Raw genomic sequence first — 18,247 nt, 5'->3', positions numbered from 1 at the left:
TTAAACATGAGGGGTACAATATACTCACAGGTAAAGAAGTAAATGTGTTAAAATATTTATTAAGATAATTTTAACGCTAAATTATTTAGCGACCATACATAAAATATTGTTTTAACAGTTTGGTGTGAAAGAAAAATGTTAACAAAATCAAGTTCAGTTATTGGTAATTTTTGTGATTTGAAATTGCCTATCACTTAAAATGGCAAAAATTATAGTACATAAAATTAAATACGAACATTTATATCACTAACAGTATTCCAATTATACCAAACTTAATAAAATATAGTGTAGGCATAACTAAGCGATACATTAGGTATCAGAATTTAAGTATATTATAAGCTCTATTTTATTAAATGCACAGAAATATTGATGTAATTCTATAATGAAACATTTCAGGTGGTTGTCTTTGATTATAAAAGTATGATAAAAAAGTATCTTCTTTATCAATATTACCCCAGAATACTGGCTCCACACATACCAAGCTGACTGATGGCTGCTGAATGTGAGAGAATTTAATTCAATATTAAGTGTGAAAAAATATGTATGAAAAACCATTAGCACTCGACGACCCCAAATCAGTTTTGTATGAAAGCAGCTTTACATTTGAAACAAAGTGACGCACTGCTAAAAGAGAAAATAAATTATTCCAGTTATTCTAACTAAAGCATTATAAGCACTTACTTCAATGTTATTTCATTAAAATAATTCGTGTAAACCTAAAATACCTATTATTAAAGATTAAGACACATACACACAAGTCTTTAAACATTTTGCATGTGTAAAATCTACTTTGTATCTACAGCATTATTTTGTTCTTACGTAATATAAGGCAGTCTTGTCTTTACTTTAATGAGGACAATGTTTAAACTTTACTAGTATCAGAAAAAAAACAATTTAAAAAAAGAATAATTTCGAAAACTTTGCATTTAAATGAAAGACCCGTGTGCACATAGTTCTATAATGCTAAGTAATACTCTAGTCTAGCTCTCCGGCGTTGCAGGCGTCCTCGTAAGTTTTGCCTTTCTGTTCTGGGTCTAGTTTGATCATGTCGTCGATGCGGAGAATCGTGATGGCGGCTTCTGTGGCGAATTTGAGAGACTTGATCTTGGAGACGGCTGGCTCGAGGACTCCGGCCGCTAAGTTGTCTCTTAGGGTTCCCTCGTTCAGGTCCAAACCCACCCATTTAAGGTTTGCGTGCTCGGCCTGGACAAGATTTAGATTTTAAAGCGATTAATTTTTAACATCATACGAATAAAACATGTAGCTCGACTGAAAGGCCCTCTACATAGCCCCTTTGAATGTAACTTACAAAGGTAAAGTATGATCTCATAGTGCATTATTTGAAAACTAGCTGTTGCCCGCGACTTCGTCCGCGTGGACTTTAGTTTATAGTTGTTCCCGTACATCGATTGAATAGTTAACATAACCGTACATTTTTCCGGGACAAAAAGTATCCCTTGTCCTTTCCCGAGACTCATAATATCTCCATACCAAATTTTATCAAAATAGAGTGAATAGTTTAGGCGAAAATCATACCAGTTTATTGTGCGGGAACCGTACATTTTCCGGGACAAAAAGTATCCATTCTCCTTTCCCGAGACTCAAAGTACCTCCATACCAAAATTCGTCAAAATCGATTCAATAGTTTACGCGTAAATCATAAAAGTATTGTGCAGTAACCGTACATTACGGGACTCAAAGTATCTCTATACCAAATTTCTGCAAAATCGGTCCAGCCGCTTACGCGTCATGTCGTGACTAAGGGATATATGGATTAATTTTTATTTATATAAAATATATAAGTATAATATATAAAGCATGACTGGTGAGACATGTTCAATAGTACTCGAGGATGTGATATTTGGCTATTATATTAGTTGAAAAAAATATATAAAAAATAATATCAATTGATCACTGAGTATATATAGCTTAAAGTTTAATAATTATTTACAACGCATAGACACCGCGCGCGGGAAGGATAGCGCGCGACGCGGGGCGCATGCCGCCGCGCCAGCCGCATAGTAATTTACTAAGTGTCCATGATTAATTTATTTATAGGGTTTCGTCAAAAATTAAGTACCTAATTTTATTACATAATTATAATGAGAATCGAGTACCGAGTACTCTCCTTAAGTATTGATCATGTCTCACCAGTCAAGCTTGATAGATGGATTTATTTTTTAGCTTTCACATGTACACGAATTTTGTTATCTCGCTTCTATCTCAAGATAAATATAGACAAGGTAGCTGAGTAAAACGAATATCTACGTGCTCCGCAAAGTACGTGTCGGTTTACATTTTGGACTGGTGTCATATTTTTTTGAATATTTACAATATTTCACATAGATCTCAATATCATGAGCATAACTCACCTTAGTCTGCGAGGAGTTGTGGTATGCGCGCAGTTTGGCGACGAGGTCTGTGGCGTCGCGCGCCGCGTTCACTGCCAGCGTCTTGGGGATTACCAGCAGCGACTGCGCGAACGCCGCAATGGCTAGCTGCTCCCGGGAACTCTGTAAACAACATTTTAGAACTCTTCATTGTCTTCGATAACAAGTAGATTATAGGTCTTACAACACGGTTTACTTTATCTGTGACTTTCTTACTACTTTCGGAAGTAAAAGAAACAAGAAGTACTTTTAAAATCCCTTAATATGATTTAGTGTAGATAATTAACCTCACCTTGCTTTTTTAGGACGGAACCTAACTATGGAAGTCAAAACGCTAGCTTGTTGCTGTTGCTAACCTACACTAGTTGGTAGAAATATGCCTCTTCACATATGCAACAATAAGACTATAACGACGAACACATTAGACTGATTGTGTAAAAATCAGGATGTTATGCGTATATTTCAAAATCCATACTATCCATACTAGTTATTATAAACGCGAAAATGTGTCCGTCTGTCTGTTCTCTTCACGCCCCGATCGCTGAACTGACTTAGCTGGGTATGGAAATACTTTGTGTCCTGGAAAAGGACATAGGATACTGTCTATATCAGAAAAATGCACGGTTCCTGCGCGATAAACAAATTCTGGCGCAATATACTACATAAACACACATCCACCATTTTGTATCGGCGGCCCTTTTACTGACCAGTGTGGTGGCGAAGTTGTCGAGGTATATCGACAGCGCGGCCTCCACTGCGCCGCCGCCGGGGACGAGTCGCCCGGACTCCAGTACTCGGCGCACAGCGCACAACGCATCGTGCGCTGAACGCTCCATCTCGTCACAGTACGCGTCTGTAGGCCCGCGCAGGATGATCGACGCCGCGCTGCGGGCTGCCGGCCTGTCGACAAGTTATTGATATTATTAGCTAATGTAATAAAATTTAAGCAACATAAAACGAGACGTCTGCCTAGTAACTACAAATATTTATTTATTTATAATTTATTGTGCACAGGAAAACATAACAATAATATAACAGTTTACACAGAAAGACGACACAAAGGATCTGCTTATTTCTAAAACGAAATCTCTTCCAGCAGCCCTACGGAGAGAGATAGGATAAAAAACAGCAGATAGGACGTGCACGAAAACATACAATAATTATATATTATTATGCTCGTATGCAAATGCGTATGCAAATAGTTACTAAATGATTGAAAATTGTAAATATTGTTCATTCGTTTGCATCAGGATTGGTTGGTTTGCAACAAATATCAAGTACACTGAATAAATTTTCCAATTTGTGATAGATACTTTTACTGTTTTTAATGTTATACTATATAAGAAACTACTTGGTCACAATTTTCATACCCTTTGATGAGTATAAGTTGATCATCACAGATCTGCTCCTGCACTACTTCCGCGGCCTCTCCGATCATGCTTGGCTCAAATACTTCTTCGCCTGTTGTGATGTAAAAAATATTAAAAATTATTGTAAAGAAAAAATACTTTGTATGTTATTGAGTATTTAGTCCACAGCTTTGGCTGTGGTAAATTGTGTTTTATTACATGATGCTTATGTTACTTAGTTTGTATTATGTAGCCTTGCCTATGAACAAACCATTATAATACAAGCTATTTGATGATGAAGAGACTGTACAGATAAATAACATACCATCCATGTTAGTCAAAGAAGTGAGGAAGGCAGCTCCAGTGGCCTTCGCGATTCTCTTCAGATCGGACTTCTTGCAGCGCCTCACGCCCATAGCACCAGACTCCACGAAGTATTTCAGGCAGAGGTCATCGATACCACCACTGCAGAGGATCACGTTGACACCCGTCGCGAGAATCTTCTGTAGACGCTCCTTCGTGATGTCCAACTCGCGAGCGCGGATCGCTTCGAGTTTCTCTGGGTCTGACACTAGCACCTGAGGAACGAAGTACATTTTGTGTTAATGTAATAGAGAGACAAAAAGAAACTTGACCCAAATAACATAATTTAAGTAAATAAGTAAAACGTGCACAACACAAAGAAGCACACATAAAATTAGAGGATAGGCCACTCTTTTTCTTTTATAGTATATTACACCAACTGAATGTCAACTTACAGGAAGCGGACCTACACAAATACCTGGAGGACGAGCACGCCAAACACACGTTCCTGGCTTACATAGAGAAAATATTCACCATCGCTAAACAACGATTCAAAGAACATCAAGAAGCGGACAGCGCAACAACCGACATAGAAAGAACAGAACCTACTGCCCTCGCAGTCCCACTTCAACCAACAGTCACTCCCCTATTCAGCATACCCCGGTGGCTGAGTGTGGGAGAAAGTGGGACACCATCCATCAGAACGAGGAAAGTGGTTCTGTTCATGAATAATAGTTACGAAAGACTTGGCATATGTTTCTGCTCCACATTCGGGAAAAGAGTGTCGCCAACAAGAGCGACGATGAAAAGGAAGAAATTCGAGGAGCTGGGCGAAGAGGCAATAGATGGACGAAATTGTCGAGTAGTACGCACCAAAAATAAGACAGTGCTGCTTTTGGACAAAACACCTGAAAAATCCCAATTCGCCCGGGCATGCTCGCTCTTGTTGAAAATTGCATAATTAGACGACACGTTCATCGGACCGAGAACCATCAGCGTTGACGTGATGACAGCTGACTTATACAGAGGAGAAGTGGCGGACTATCTCGGGTGCGTTAAAGCAGCGGAAAAACATGAAATCGTTGTGTACGAGGGAAGAACCCAAGACCTTAGCTTCCTCGTGCCCAACAAACCACCCGAGAAAACATCACAAATCACAGCCGCATAACTAAGCCACGTAAATACTCAGATAGAAGAGTCATTAGAGGCAAATCTAGCAGTAGAGCAGACTCTTAACCCGAAGTCAAGAAACAACGTCATCAACAAAATAAAAAGCAAGATTGCTCATCTCACAAATTGGAGAAGATCCCCAACAACTAAGTCTCCAGAGACAAACGAACCATCACTCCCAGGGCCATCTACTGAGACGCCGAAATCAAGTGCGGAAATTTGGGCTGAAAAGGAAAAGGAATTAAGGAGATTAAGGGCGGCTGGAAAACAAAAAGAGATTGTCACCGCGGCCAAACAACAAACATTCGCCGCCAAAGTCGACCAGCAAATCCATCGGCTGGTCACAAAGGAGAGCCGACACTTCAGGAGAGAGCCTCAAGAAGGTCTCGAGAGACAGCTGCCCCTACGACCAGACACATTCCGAAGCCCAGACACCCAAGCAAATGCGCTCAGCAGATTCACCAACGCCCCAAAACCACCGCAGAAAGCACCAATAAAACAATACCCAACAAAGGCACAGGCAGGCCTCGTCAAGAGTCCAAGCCTAAGGAAAGTGGTACGACAAGAAGACCATATGATCAACGCGTTCCTGGAATATGTAGTCGTACTAGAGGCAAACAAGACCATCAGGATCAAGGAATGCGAAGACATCATGAAGTCGTACCAAAAAGGCAAAGATGGCCTCCTACAAATCCAACTAGAGGAGGCCCATGCAACGGTCTATAACAACAACACAGCGACCGTCCTTAGGGGACAGGAATTGACTACCCATATGGCGGACTACAGCGCCACCTCAGGAATAGTCCTCCTGGACGAAGACCGGACCAAAAGGAGAGGACATCCCGTCTCGCGACCCCATCGTCGTTACCACCAGGGGGACAGAAATATGGCTGGAAGACAGGATCCTACAAACATCCCAGATCCTGTCTGAGGTAGAGCCCCCCGACGAGTGGACGATCCCAGCAATAACTTGGATAAATGGAGTCCCGGGTTGCGGGAAAACGACATGGATAGTCCAAAACTTTAACGCCGAAGAGGATGTAGTTGTAACGACAATAATCGAGGCAAAGAAAGACCTCGTGGAGAGAATTCGGGAAAAGGCAGGCCATGAAGCTTCGAGGAGGGTGCGCATAATCGCATCTCTCCTAGTAAATGGACCGAAGGGACTCGAAGACCTGGAACGCACGAGGCTGCTTGAAGATGAAGCACTTATGAGTCACTTCGGATCCATAATACTGGCGGCGCAGATCACCAGAGCCGAGAGCCTGCTATTAATAGGGGACGTAAACCAGCTCCCCTACATTGACCGGGATAATCTCTTCGAGCTGTATTACTATCGCCCGGATCACCTCGCAGACGTAGCCGAAGATCTTCTCTGTACACATAGGTGCCCGCAAGACGTCGCCATGGCGCTGAAGCAAATACACAAGGGCATCTACTCCTCAAGCAACATCATCAAGTCCCAGTCCCATCCAGTCAAGAAGATGACTTCCGGGAAGACGACAGCAGCCATCAACCAGGTGGCCAACATAATAAGACCCTCAACAACACCAGAGGTCACGACACTTAGAGCCCCTTCAGGGCAAAACACTTTTGTGAATAAAGAATAGTATTATAACATCATGCATGAAAAATATATGAAATGTAATCCGACGCAATACGATATCATAAAAAAGAAAAATATATTAACATTAAAAGAATTAATTTAATCAGGGCACGGGCCATCTAGGCCTGTGGATATAGGAAAAAAAAAAACTTAAGGTACAATTCCGTGCATCGCGATATATAATAAAGTACTCTGTGATCGCGACAGTCGAAAGCCGCGCGCGGCCTACGACTGTCGTCGGCCGCGCGCGTCAGTCAAAGTAGCCGCGCGCAGCTCACGACAGTCGTAGGCCGCACGCGGCTTACGACTGACTGTCGCGATGCACGGAATTGTACCTTAACTTATTGCAAGTATAAATTTACACTATCTCTAAATTACCTGAACTCCCATCTTCATCTTAGTCTTCTGAAGCGAGAAGTCGAGGCACGCAATCTTGGCGTTTAAGATCTTCTTGGGCATGGCCTGCGAGGCGACGGTGCAGTTGAGAGCATAGCCTTTTATAAGGACACTCTCCCGAGCGCTCCTGCCGTGGGCTTTGAGGATGTTCACTGCCTTGATGGGGTAGACCGCATTACCACGGGGGTCGATAGTTTTGACAGCCTGTGTGGCGTCCACAACTATTTCCGAGAAAAAGTCTGAATCACTATGTGAATGTTTAGGAAAATAATTTTAATCAAAAATAAAATTGTAACAGAACGCGCCAGATCGGTGGTGAATTTTTACAATGATCGTGACCGTAATGTAATGCGCCGGCGGCAAATTTTTTCACAATCGCCATCTTTTAAAATAAGTTCGCTAGTAGAGTTCTTTTTGAGTTAAGTTTAAAATTAATTATGTTTTACCAAAAAGTATCTGAATAAGTGCTTTATTTCTGTAAAATTCAGTGAATAAATTACTATTGTAAATAGTTAATAATTAGGTTTTGTTTTAATAATCAAACATCGAATTTTAAATTATTTTCACACAATCTCCACAAAAAAATGTAATTAAATTTTTTTTTTATAGAATTTATAATATGTTCTTAAATGTACTTGCTAGATGTTACAAAAATAAAATCAAATATTGTATAGTTAAACATTGAAAAACTACTACTGCAAAGTTAATATTTTATTATGCAGCACATAATAAGTTCTAGATATTAGATTATGTCTAAAATATCTAGAAACAAAATATTAGCAGATATTTTAAAGGATACGCTCCAATGAGTTTCGAGGACATAGTGGTTTTGGCAGCGTTGATGAGCGAGGGGCGGCCCAGGGACTCCACTGTCACAGTGAGGTTGTCTTGGATGTATTTCACTGCCTCCTTGCACGCGAGACGGTAGCCGGAGATCACGCTGGTTGGGTGGATCTTGTTCTTGACTAGCTCATCAGCATTCTGAAACACATTGTTTAATTTATTAACCAAATGATGATAACAATTTATAGCATATTATATTAAGTATGCTATATAGACCATAATATTATAAGTATGCTATTATGCTTGATAAGCTGTTTAGTTTGCATTGAAGTGGCTACACAACTACAGGACTTACTTGACTGTTATAAAATAAATATACAGGATTATTTTTTCACCAGTACAATAAATCAACAATAAATACCATAGAGTACCATAGAGTAGTCAAAAAAAAATACTAGCGATTTTTGTTACTACCCCTTTGGAACAAAAAAAAAAAATATCAAGCCCGGACTTATCCGCTTAACTACTAAAAAATGTGGATGCATTATGCAACTCGTGCGCTGGCCTGGCCGATCATTTACCTCACCCCGCTGCCCCCTACCTCATATCGCACACGTTGTCGCCTTGTAATTAGCGTGCACAAGATTGGATAAAGGAAATTTACTGTCTTAAAAAATTCCTGATAGATCTTTAGATATTTCATAAAATAAAAATATCCTTAGACTTTGTTGATGTGTGTATTTGAAAAACGACCACTTTTAGAAGCTGAGAGCAAGGTTATGATTGGAGACAGATACAAAGTGTTTTTCTCTACAACATAACCATTTTAAAGATATGAGCAAAAATTCAAAAATGGAAACTTTAAATTCCCCAAGGGGTGGGGATTTTTTGGATGTTTACCTTTATGGGCATCCTGAACACATTTCTAGAGAAATTGCTTAGGTTTCAGCACACATTCTTTAAGACTATTCTTTGAGCAAACTATTATAGCATTTTACTGAAAAATAAAGTAACATACCTTGAGCAGCTCAGCAGCAATGATGACAACAGATGTGGTGCCATCTCCAACCTCCTCATCCTGCAGCTGCGCTAGCTCAACCAACACTTTAGCTGCTGGGTGCTCTACCTCCAACATTCTGATATGAGACATTAATGTTGTTTAATACAAAAGCCTGTGTTAGAAGAAAAAATTAAATGCCAGAGGCGGCGTAAGGCGTTGTCAACGTCGGCCACTGACTTGAACGGCCTTGCAGTTGATTTTTTGTAGAATTTACGAGTTTTGATACTCAAATTATAAACAAATATGTTCATAAATACAAGTTTGGGTATCAAAAAATTCTTTCTCTGAACAAAATCCATCAGGAGGTCTCGGAAAATATATATATCGCCCACATTACTAAGAGCATATTCTTATAGACTAGTTTCAACAAAAACTCAAGACAAACTTTTTGTTGTTGTGTTTAATAGATGTAATTTTGAACTTGTGACATTTTTAACTTGGTATATTAATATAATAATAACTTGTTAAATTATTTTGTACTGCATCTAATTTAGCTAATGTTTTGGGTATCTGATTCCAAAGTTATGTCACTCCATTTTTGCGCAACATAAACAAAACATCTAAGCAATGTTTTTTTTCCATATCCATTCTGTAAAAAAAAATAGGCTTACTTGAGAATTGTGGCTCCATCATTAGTGACTGTGACATCTCCAATGTCATCCACCATCATTTTGTCCAAGCCCACTGGGCCTAAGGAGCTCTTTACAATGTTGGCTATTGCAGATGCAGCCATCACTAAAAAATAATATAAAGCACAATTATTACAAGTTGTTGGACACAGGACAACTGCGTAGGCGCCTTAGAGGCACTCTGATAGTGTATAAGTCAATGATTCATGTTTACTGATTTCAACAATAGTGATGATGATGATCTGCTACAGGAGCTCTAAATAAAGGGTTGGCATTTGAATCACGCATTATAGGTAGAGGGGCGGGAACGGTGGCATTTTATAGGGGTTAGTTACCCCTTTCAAATGACACCTGATTTGTGTCTAGGAGATGCATAGTTTTTTTTTTAATACATGTTTGAAGTTACGTGTGACGGAACATAATTTTTTGCTATTGTGTCTTTAATATTAATTTTTCACTATAGTTACATTTTATTTTATGCGTAATTTGTTGTAAAATGTATTTAAGTGTCATAAATATAAGAACAGTAAGTATACAATTCTTTATAGCATTTACATTAGGTAATTAATTATAGCAATGTATCACTCCGTGCTGGCCCAATACGATTTGGTTGGGTTAGGTTAGATAGCTTTAGCCATCATGGTTATTTTTTTGTGAACCACCCAGGAATAGGAGCCCCGCTACGCGGGGCTCCGTTGACTACTAATTGAAGCCAGTTGTTATAATATTATATCTATAAAAAATATAGGTGCCTATAATTTGTTACGCAAGGGCGATAGGGCATTTCATTCCTGCAGATGCCCGCAGCGTCAGAGCCGTATATTAACAATAGAAGACCTAGAACCGAGTTTGTCCACACCCAAAAAAGACTAATTTTGTCGTTAGTCCACTAATTTGGTTGTTTTATTGAACATAATCTCAAAAACTAAAAAAAAATTTTCGTGGTAACTACTGATTTCCTAACTTTAGGGAGGGGGTAGGGGGATCCTCCCTCGCCCCCATCCCCTCTTCTCTCCCGCCCCCTCCCTATAATGCGTAATTCAAATACAACCCCCTAAATAAATGTAATATGGACTACAAACATATGTAGAGAGCGTGTGTGCGTGAATTTAGGAGTTAGCTTTACGGTACATTTTGCAAGCGCAATAGGTTATATCGGCATTTATCTAAATTCCCCAAAATCTCCAATGTTATAGTACAGAATAGGTATTTTTTACAATTTTTTCCATAAATACAACGATAAATAGAAATATAACTTTAACTTCTTTGTTTAATCGTGTGAAATCATACCATAAGCAGTGCATGTGATACCGGAGTACCAAACATGTACAAAGTTGTATTAGGACTCTTACCATTTTGAGTTCGGACTGGAGCTCCAGAATATCTGGTTCCAGCAACGGATAAGGGGGCGGCCATTGTAGACATTTTAGTTTAAATATTATTTTCACTAAATACAAAAAATAAAATAGTCACACTTTTGATTCTGGAGACTGGAAGAACAATGACAATTGACAGATAACAGTGCTGCCAATTTTGACATAAAAATTGTATTTGACATTTCTTCATCTTCGTCTTTTTTCCACCTAATATTTTTACAGCTCGACAAGGCTATATCGTGGCTTTAACCGATTCCTTGCCACCTTTATTTTCGAGCCTATTCGCTCGGGCCCCATATTAAATTGATTGACACGCGAGTCGCGTCTTTGGTCCTCCTAAATGATGACGCACCTACTTATGAGTTGTAAACATTTGGATCGAAAATCAAAAAAATCTTCGTTTTTTATATCAAATGTACTGATTGGTGACATAAAGAATAAAGATGCAAGCTGTGATTATTTCATTCATTTCCGGCATAGATTTATAGGTTTGATTCCCAGCAAATTTTTGAGCAGATAGGACTAAGGAGTAAGGAATCGTGTTGTCCCCATAAAGTTAATATTTTACCTAGCGAAATAGAGCAATAATCTCGAGCTGTCAAACGAAACCGAAATTGGTTTATAAACATCTGTGTGTAAAAATATGTGTAGGTACGTTACATATACTTGCATAAGCATGATTGAACATGAATTCTATGAGATTAAAATATTGTCAACGTGCCGATAAGTTCCGACTGGACGTCAAAAAAGAGTTCTGCTGTCATGTATAGTGCGTCAAGAATGTCTAGGAGGCGAAACTTTTTTTTTTAAGCAATAGCAACACTCTTTTGACATTTGTCCCTTTGTTGTATCAATACTATCAATACCTACTCTAAGACATAAAATTTACAAAACAAATCATAATCATAATCATCATCAAAGATTTTCAATTTGCTTAAATTTAGTTTTACAAAGTGAAAGACGTGTCATAGTGCTGAAAATTTGAAGATTTTCATTGAAGAAAAATAGTAATACGCGAAAATATCACTGAAATTCTCGCGTCCACATTTCCGATTCTGATCGCACAATCGCCATAGTAGCAGGTAATTAAGCGTAAATTGTTTTATCAATTTTATTTGTTTATTTTATTGTATAATGCAATTCTAAGACTGGGTTGCACCAGAGGCGTGGGTAAAGTTAAAGTTAAATATGGCGTCCAAACACCCCATATTCTCATACGACATCTGTCAATTTTTCCGGTTATAGTTAAGGTTAAAGTTAAAGTTAGTTGGTGCAACCCAGTCTTAGTAGCCTGAGTAAGTATTATGTGGTATAATAAAACAACAATTTTACTTAAGCCTTATGTTTACGTAAACAATGAACTGTCAAAGAAATCTATTATATAACGCGCCTAATAATGATTGATACTTTGACTTAGGTGCTTTGCGTAATTATTTAACTTATACGTAGGTATATTACTGAAAATTCTCGTGTCACAGACCACAGTGTATGTGCTTAACTCCTTTAACACTTTGATGCAGCGTAATATAATACTATAATTATTACGTTTTATATTTACAGGTAGCAGAAAAAGCGTTTAACGAAATAACCGAAATGACTGGGAGAATTTGTGCTATCATTTTGAAACACTGCAAATAAATACAAGGAGTGGGAATTAACCATTTATTAGGATATCCTAAATTCAATATTGAAGAGCTGATTATTGAAGATGAAAGTGCCTCTTCACTGTGACACCACTGCTGTAACTACATGGACCTAGAAAGTGGCGATGATTCTGTTTCCGGCTGCATTGTAGAATATTATTTGGATGATCATATTTTATTAAAATAACAAAATCCTGTTTTTTACTTATTTATTTTTTGTATTTTCTTAAATAAGTAGTTCCATAATAAAAAAGGAGTGAGCTTCTCTCAGCTCTCACTGGTCATCAAAGTAGCTCTGCAGCTCTCAGGGAGAGGGTACTTAAAAGTTAAATAACAGGTGTTATAAATTCATAATAATATGTAGCACTAGTGACTAGATGTCCCGGTGAACTTCGTGTCACTAAACCTTCCCTGAACTTCCAGGAATATTTAAAGACTAAAATTAGCCACATCAGTTCAACCGTTTAATCGAGTTATTGCATTTTTTTATATAGTCCGTCAAGAAAGTGAAGAAATTAAAAAGTGGCAACATCGTAGTGTCATTTCTTTTTAGAGTTCCGTACCCAAAGGGTAAAAACGGAACCCTATTACTGAGACTTCGATTTCTGTCCGTCCGTCCGTCTGTCTCCAGGCTGTAACTCAAGAACGGTAATAGCTAGAGAGTTGAAATTTTCACAGACTATGTATTTCTGTTGCCGCTATAACAACAAATACTAAAAACAAAATAAATTAAATATTTAAGGGGGGCTCCGATACAAAAAACATAATTTTTCAAACATTTTTTGCTCAGTAACAATGATGACAACAAGTAGGCACTTGAAATTTTCACAAAGGCCATAATTATATGTGTTATTTAATAATTATTAATAATATTTAAATAAAATAAAAATTTAAGGGGGGCTCCCATACAAAAACACAATTTTGGCTGATTTTTGCTCTATAACGGTACGGAACCCTTCGTGCGCAAGTCCGACTCGCACTTGACCGATTATTTCTTAGATTGATTTGAAAGGGATGACACTACGATGTTGCCACTTTTTAATTTCTTCACTTTCTTGACAGAGAAAGACATATACAAAGATTATAATAGGTACTTTACATAGATTAGATTGTTTCTTGTAATGTCGTAAATTAAACACACAATATAACTACATCATAATTATTTAAAATTTTCTTAACTACATAATATATATAAATCATAATATTTACAACGTGTTTTTAAACTGTATTTAATATAAAGTATCAAAATCTTTTATAGTGATTGGATACAGTATGGCCATAAGAGGCCACACCGGAAACAAGTGGCGACTCTATTAATGTCGTGACTTTTTTGACGGGCTATATCACACGTCTCTTTTTACCACGCATGTTACCTACTCATGTGTTACTGATAGTGACAGGTGACAACTGACATCTCGCTTGCTTAGGCCTTTGTTAATTGTTTCTCTACTCCGCTATAAGCACAGAGTACTTTATTATATATAGAAAGCTATAAGTATATTAACTTTAAAATATTGTTACACCCTATGTTATTACGTTAGGGTAACTAGATAGACTAGACTAGATGAGTGTTCATAAATAAAATCCTTTTGCTAACTGGATTACGTTTATTACGCAAGCGACCACTCAGGTTGCTGCACCAAGAACACTGATGTTTAGGTAGTTCACATGTTTGTTCACCACATGCATCGAACATCGATATAATATAACGACACATGATCACATCGATATACAATATATTGTGTCCCCACAGTATTCCCCCCCTTTAAAAAAGAAAAACAAAAGAACATTACAAATAAGACACATAAAATATTATATCGATGTTCGATGTATTGTGTCCCCACAATATGGTTGTCCCATACTCACTTTAACCCCCTTTTTCAACCCATTGCATTAGGAGAGAAAGAAGAACTACCACGGCCCATACAAAATTAACCCAGGCCCGACAGTAACGAAACCTTAGATGAATGATTGGTCAACCAATCATTTATCTAAGTTTCGTTCTTAGATAAAACCAATCATTTATCTAAGAACGAAACATATCTCATTTTTTTTGGTATAATGAGTATAACCGAAATATATAAACAATATTTTAAATATTAGTGGCTAACATGCTTAAATCGCTCAATGATTATTGTTTCCTAGGGCATACTTAAACTATTGTTTTTAAGATTAACAGCAATTGCTATTGACAATTAAAATGACACTAAATCGTTACAAAACTAAAATACAGACGTTATTAAGCTTTAAGCTCCATTAGAGCTAAAATATTTGTGTTATAGGTAATATTTTTTAATGTTTAATGGCGCTAGCACACGGGGCTTATTTAGATAAACACTTTATTAACGCAATAAGTATGATGTCACAGACGCGACCCAATCTATACTCTATCCCAAGCGAATTATAATATGTTTGATGAACATATTTAAAATGGTATAACTGCATAAAATAATATTACTGCACATGCTACCACGGTAAAAGAACGCTGGGAAGTTGCGCACACGTGACACGTCATAAGCGTGTGGGCTGTGGCATATATCCCACATTGGTGACCCTCGACAGAACACGCCTCCTTCATCATCATCACTCCCCGCCCCTCCGCACCACGCCAGCCAGCATCGCCTCATCGAGTACCTCGTCCACTAGCCGCAACGTACTGTGGCCTGGGCGACTCCGCATCGACATCATCGGGCTTTCTGACTACACCGACCGGTCAGCAAGCAGAGCACATCTCTCCTGTTCAGCACGTTACATCGGCCCCGCACGGCAGCTATCCGACTCACAGAATCCCATGCAGCAGCTTCACATTTCTGACTCACTGGGACACACTGCAACAGTTCCGACTCACTGGAACTCTCTGGCACTGGCAACTCAGCGAATAAGACTTCAAGATTCGACATCCGGTCGTCGGGGGGGGGGGGGGGGGGGGGGGCGGTCATGCCGAAGCTCACATCACTCCCCCCCGAAGTCGAAGTCTTGTTGCTTGAGTCGCCAGTGCCAAAGAGTTCAAGAGAGTTGTAGTGAGAAAGCCCGATGATGCCGATGCGGAGTCGCCCAGGCCGCGGTACATTGCGGCCGTTTGCGTGTCCGCCACAAAGGAAGATCTTCCGACCGAGCGTGATACGTTTCAGCTGTCGTATATATAATATATATACCGACGCGCTCAGAAAACTTCGATAGAGTGATGCAGAAATGTTAGGTGAATTGTGGGTCCCGCCACACTGATACTAATGCCGCATACCGACGCCGTACCGGCAAGTGGACAAACGCTCAATCCATACTAATATTATAAATGCGAAAGTATCTCTGTCTGTCTGTCTGTCTGTCTGTCTGTCTGTCTGTCTGTCTGTCTGTCTGTCTTGCTTTCACGCCAAAACTACTGAACCGATTGCAATGAAATTTTGTATACAGTTATTCTAGAGTCTGAGAAAGGACATAGGCTACATTTTGATGTGGGAAAATATCTTATTTCCATGAAAATTTCGATGAAAATGAATTCGCATTGCGCGTGGCCAGCGCTCATCCCGGGGGTCCTGGGTTCGAGTCCCGCAGGCGGAACAAAAAGTTTTCAATTTTCCTGGGTCTTGGATGTGTATTAAAATAAAATTTCAAAAATCTTAAACATATTTTATGTATAATATTATAAAAAATCCAGAAATATATCGATGGAATGAACATTTTAGTTCTAATACGATTCAACAGATGGCGTTTTATTTTTTACTTTATTGTAACATAGAACTAATCATACTTATTAGTTAGTATGTTTTTGTTTATAGTTTTTAATACGTTAGAATATTATCTATACTAATATTATAAATGCGAAAGTATCTCTGTCTGTCTGTCTGTCTCGCTTTCACGCCAAAACTACTGAACCGATATTAATGAAATTTTGTACACAGATAGTCTAAAGCCTGAGAAAGGACATAGGCTACTTTTTAACTGGAAAAAGGGGTTGTAAGGGGGTGAAAATGCGTAAATTTGGTCAAATTAACTTAGTTCCAAAAACTTAAAACAGATGGCGCCAAGAGTCCCCTAGATCGCGCTATTGCTTGCTCATACGTATTTCTATAAGAGGTGGTACCATATTGACCTAGATTTTTCGATTCTTTCGATTGTTATACACGTTATTAACTAATAACTCACCTACCAACTTAAACATCAAATTCAAAAACAACAGCGCCAAAACTACTGAACCGATTGTAATGAAATTTTGTACACAGATAGTCTAAAGCTTGAGAAAGGACATAGGCTACTTTTTAACTGGAAAAAGGGGTTGTAAGGGGGTGAAAATGCGTAAATTTGGTTAAATTAACTTAGTTCCAAAAAACTCAAAACAGATGGCGCCAAGAGTCCCCTAGATCGCGCTATTGCTTGCTCATGCGTATTTCTATAAGAGGTGGTACCATGTTGAGGTAGGTTTTACGATTCTTTCGATTGTTATACACGTTAATATTAACTAACTAGCTGTTGCCCGCGACTTCGTCCGCGTGGACTTTAGTTTATAGCGCGCGGTGTCAACAAAATTTGTGTCAAATTTAAAAACTTTTTAAAACCCTGGTAAGTGGTACCCCTCTTAGGGCCGCGTTACACCGGAATGGCAGCGCTGAAAGTGCTCGCCTCGCCGCTGCCATTCCGGTGTAGCGCGGCCCTTAATTAATCAAAATACCCAAAAACAGCTGTGCAGTGTGCACATAATCTATACTAATATTATAAATGCGAAAGTATCTTTGTCTGTCTGTCTGTCTGTCAGTCTCGCTTTCACGCCAAACGCCAAAAGTATCTCTGTCTGTCTGTCTGTCTGTCAGTCTCGCTTTCACGCCAAACGCCAAAACTACCGAACCGATGGTAATGAAATTTTGTATACAGATAGTCTAAAGCCTGAGAAAGGACATAGGCTACTTTTTTACTGGAAAAAAGGGTTGTAAGGGGGTGAAAATGCGTAAATTTGTTCAAATTAAGTTAGTTCCAACAATTCATAATAGATGGCGCCGTGCGTCTTCTACATCGCGCTGACGCTTGCTCAAAAGTCTTCCTATAAGACGTGGTATCATCTTACATTTAAGTTTCGATTTTTTTGATTGTTATATCTATTCTACGGTATTAAATAACTCAGTACTTTATCTGTGCAGTGACGTAACCTTAAATCTATCAATGATAAATAGTTTATGGGTAAAGTTGTGTAATCGGAGGGCTAAATAAGCTTTAAAATTTGGCATAAAATATAAAGTTTAATATAAAAAAATGAAATACTTATTGTGTGCACACTGCACAGCTGTATTGATTTAAGGGGTACCAGGGTTTTTTTATAAAAGCTTTTGACACCAATTTTGTTGACATCGCGCGCTATAAAGTACTATAAACTGAAGTCCACGCGGACGAAGTCGCGGGCAACAGCTAGTGATATATAAGTCAACACTTTATTGCTCACACAATTATGTAGTACCTGGATGACCGAGCTTTGCTCGGTATAGCAAACACTCATTGACTTCGTGTTACTTAATAACGCCATCTGCTGGTAATTAAAACAATTAGTTGCTAACAA

The 18,247-nt window shown here is 38.6% G+C and overlaps 1 protein-coding gene across 1 annotated transcript; it reads right to left on the bottom strand.

Moving 5' to 3' along the window:
- Nucleotides 1–812: 812 nt before the first annotated feature.
- Nucleotides 813–11,184, bottom strand: LOC121725721 (T-complex protein 1 subunit alpha). Its single transcript, XM_042112787.1, has 10 exons — nt 11,039–11,184; nt 9,669–9,792; nt 9,016–9,133; nt 8,014–8,195; nt 7,197–7,461; nt 4,065–4,317; nt 3,761–3,851; nt 3,098–3,290; nt 2,373–2,513; nt 813–1,203 (listed from the first exon to the last, which is right to left on the bottom strand). The coding sequence occupies exons 1-10, from the start codon at nt 11,109–11,111 to the stop codon at nt 976–978; spliced, it is 1,668 nt and encodes a 555-aa protein (XP_041968721.1). The 5' UTR covers nt 11,112–11,184; the 3' UTR covers nt 813–975.
- Between the last annotated feature and the right edge of the window lie 7,063 nt (nt 11,185–18,247).

This window comes from Aricia agestis, chromosome 3 (genome assembly GCF_905147365.1).
Source record: "Aricia agestis chromosome 3, ilAriAges1.1, whole genome shotgun sequence".
Taxonomy (NCBI): Eukaryota; Metazoa; Arthropoda; class Insecta; order Lepidoptera; family Lycaenidae; genus Aricia; species Aricia agestis.
This window is presented reverse-complemented; position numbering and strand designations above follow the sequence as displayed.